Raw genomic sequence first — 2,139 nt, forward strand, 5'->3', positions numbered from 1 at the left:
GTAACCTCTCCCTCAAAGAAAAATTCCTAATCATCTGCCGGCCCGAACTATCAACACTAAACAAACGTAATGAACTCGTGTCTTCATGCCGCCACAGAAGCAAAGCCCTCCTACGCAACAACTAAACTGTCGATTTTGCGCTGCATAAATTAAACTAGTTAGATCATGCAAATTATATTGTATATAACCAATGGTAAAGTTTATTCTCATTAAATCCCCTGATGAGTGGGCGACCACGAAACAGGCTTGTAGGGATGAACTTGTAGTTTACTTGTCTTTTTCCTCCCACAATATATACTTCGCTCTACTTCTATGTATTGAGCACTGTTCTACGAAAATCAAGTCACACTTTATATATATATATATATATATATATATATATATATATAGATAGATAGATAGATAGATATAGCTCTTTGGCACACAAAGCTCTGCTTTCATGTCGGAATTTAGCACTGTGGGGTAAGTCATTGCCGCTAGCATTGCGCATAGCTCACTAGGCTTTCCTAGTTTGAGCACTCTGGTATGGCCTGGACGATACCACACATGTGGGATCGTTCGGGGTAACCATATCGGTTCTACCCCATCCTAGCATCAGCAATGCACTGATGAGGCCCAAAAGCTATATAAGGCCGAAACAGTACTGTCTGCAGTTATATATCTATATATTTATGTGATTAACATATTAAAAGGAACTCCCTGCCTGTTTCATTGTGGAGTCTGCCAGAATAGACTGCAGTGAAATTATAGAGATTAAATGGAATAAATTTCAACCACATGTATCGTCCCCGAGATCGCACTACTCCAGTTCCGTATTCTTCTCCACAGAATTTACCAAGAAGATTGGCTGATTGATTACTGCCATCACGGATCTCAAGATATTCACCAAATAGACATTGTCGTTGATACAGACTGCGCATGGTAAATTTAAGTTCCACATAATTTCCTTGTGGAACTGAAAGAACTCGTTCTTCATCAAACTCTTCGACTTGTTTCCACTCTTGTGCTTGCTTAGCATTCTCCAACAAACCTGCAATAACTGCATCAAGCCAATTAGTTGATTACAACAAAAACAATTGATGGTTATTATTAAGAAATTCTAAATGGTATATTAAGACCAAGAAAAAAAAATGTGCTAGTACACAAAACATGGGATTGCATACTTGCTGGGCTCCTCTTGCAAGCAGAAGGACTCCATTTATTAGACTATTCAACAAGAAATCTTACGCAAAAATTCATTACGTACTCCGCATAGGAGAGAGAGAAGCAGTACCCAAAGATTAACCTAGTTTGCTCGAGCTGAGACAAAACTAATGACCATTTTAAAAAATTCAAGGTAAATTGAATTTTAACGATCCCAAATATTCCTCCGCAGCATTCAAAGTTATAAAAAGCAAAAGCAGAAGGAAAACATAAGCTCAGAGGTTTTGTAACTATCTAGCTCAGTAACCCAACAGATATCAGGGCTGGGGCTCGCCAGGCTTAGGGTATAGCCATTGCACCAATTTCTCTCCGATTCCAACTAGAAACCTTGCCATCGACTTTGTATTAAGACCGAACATGTAGTTTTCTTGTGAAAAAGGTGTACGCAGGGTAGTTAAAAGTTGGTTTATTACTGTCTTTTAAGTATATTTCATTGGAATGGTTTTATTGAACTCCAACGAATTTTTTTGAAGTTGAATTTAATCTCAAAAAATTAATGCGTCAGGAAAACATGCAGCGGATCCTTATTTAGACTTCAGCCGGGACACTGTTGACGTCTTCAGTGGACATCTTCTAGGAAGTAATGTAACCCATTCCACAAGCCTACACACTTATCTTCAAGAGATTATATCTTCATCATCTTTCAGCAGATGCCAACTTCATTCGTCCTCCATATCTTTAGTACTCTCCTTCGACGGATATCCCACTGATTATCTCCATTCCTTTCCTTACCGCCCACCCTACTCATGGGGCCTCCTCTCTCGCCCTCCATTAGGAAAAATAATGATTTGAAAACATCTGAATTGCTTACAGAAAACAAGGATGAAACTCCACTTCGCCATTGAGGATACCGTCAAAATGTTGTTCGCTAAAGAAGTAAAGTCGATATCAGCGTAAACGTCTAACCTTTCAGTAGACATCAGTTGTTGATGTTGT

At 38.8% G+C, this 2,139-nt stretch overlaps 1 protein-coding gene across 1 annotated transcript in view; it reads right to left on the reverse strand.

The window, feature by feature from the left end:
• Nucleotides 1-528: 528 nt before the first annotated feature.
• The window catches only part of LOC148739935 (bone morphogenetic protein 1-like), a 9,072-nt gene continuing 7,461 nt past the window's right edge, over nt 529-2,139 (reverse strand). Inside the window, exons 2-3 of the mRNA XM_088747068.1 lie at nt 2,015-2,071; nt 529-1,039 (exon numbers count right to left, since the gene is read on the reverse strand). Coding sequence (XP_088603194.1) covers nt 678-1,039; nt 2,015-2,045 — 393 coding nt within the window. The 5' untranslated portion in view covers nt 2,046-2,071 and the 3' untranslated portion in view covers nt 529-677. The remainder of the gene's footprint in view (nt 1,040-2,014; nt 2,072-2,139) is intronic.

This window comes from Stylophora pistillata, chromosome 2 (assembly GCF_964205215.1).
Source record: "Stylophora pistillata chromosome 2, jaStyPist1.2, whole genome shotgun sequence".
NCBI lineage: Eukaryota > Metazoa > Cnidaria > Anthozoa > Scleractinia > Pocilloporidae > Stylophora > Stylophora pistillata.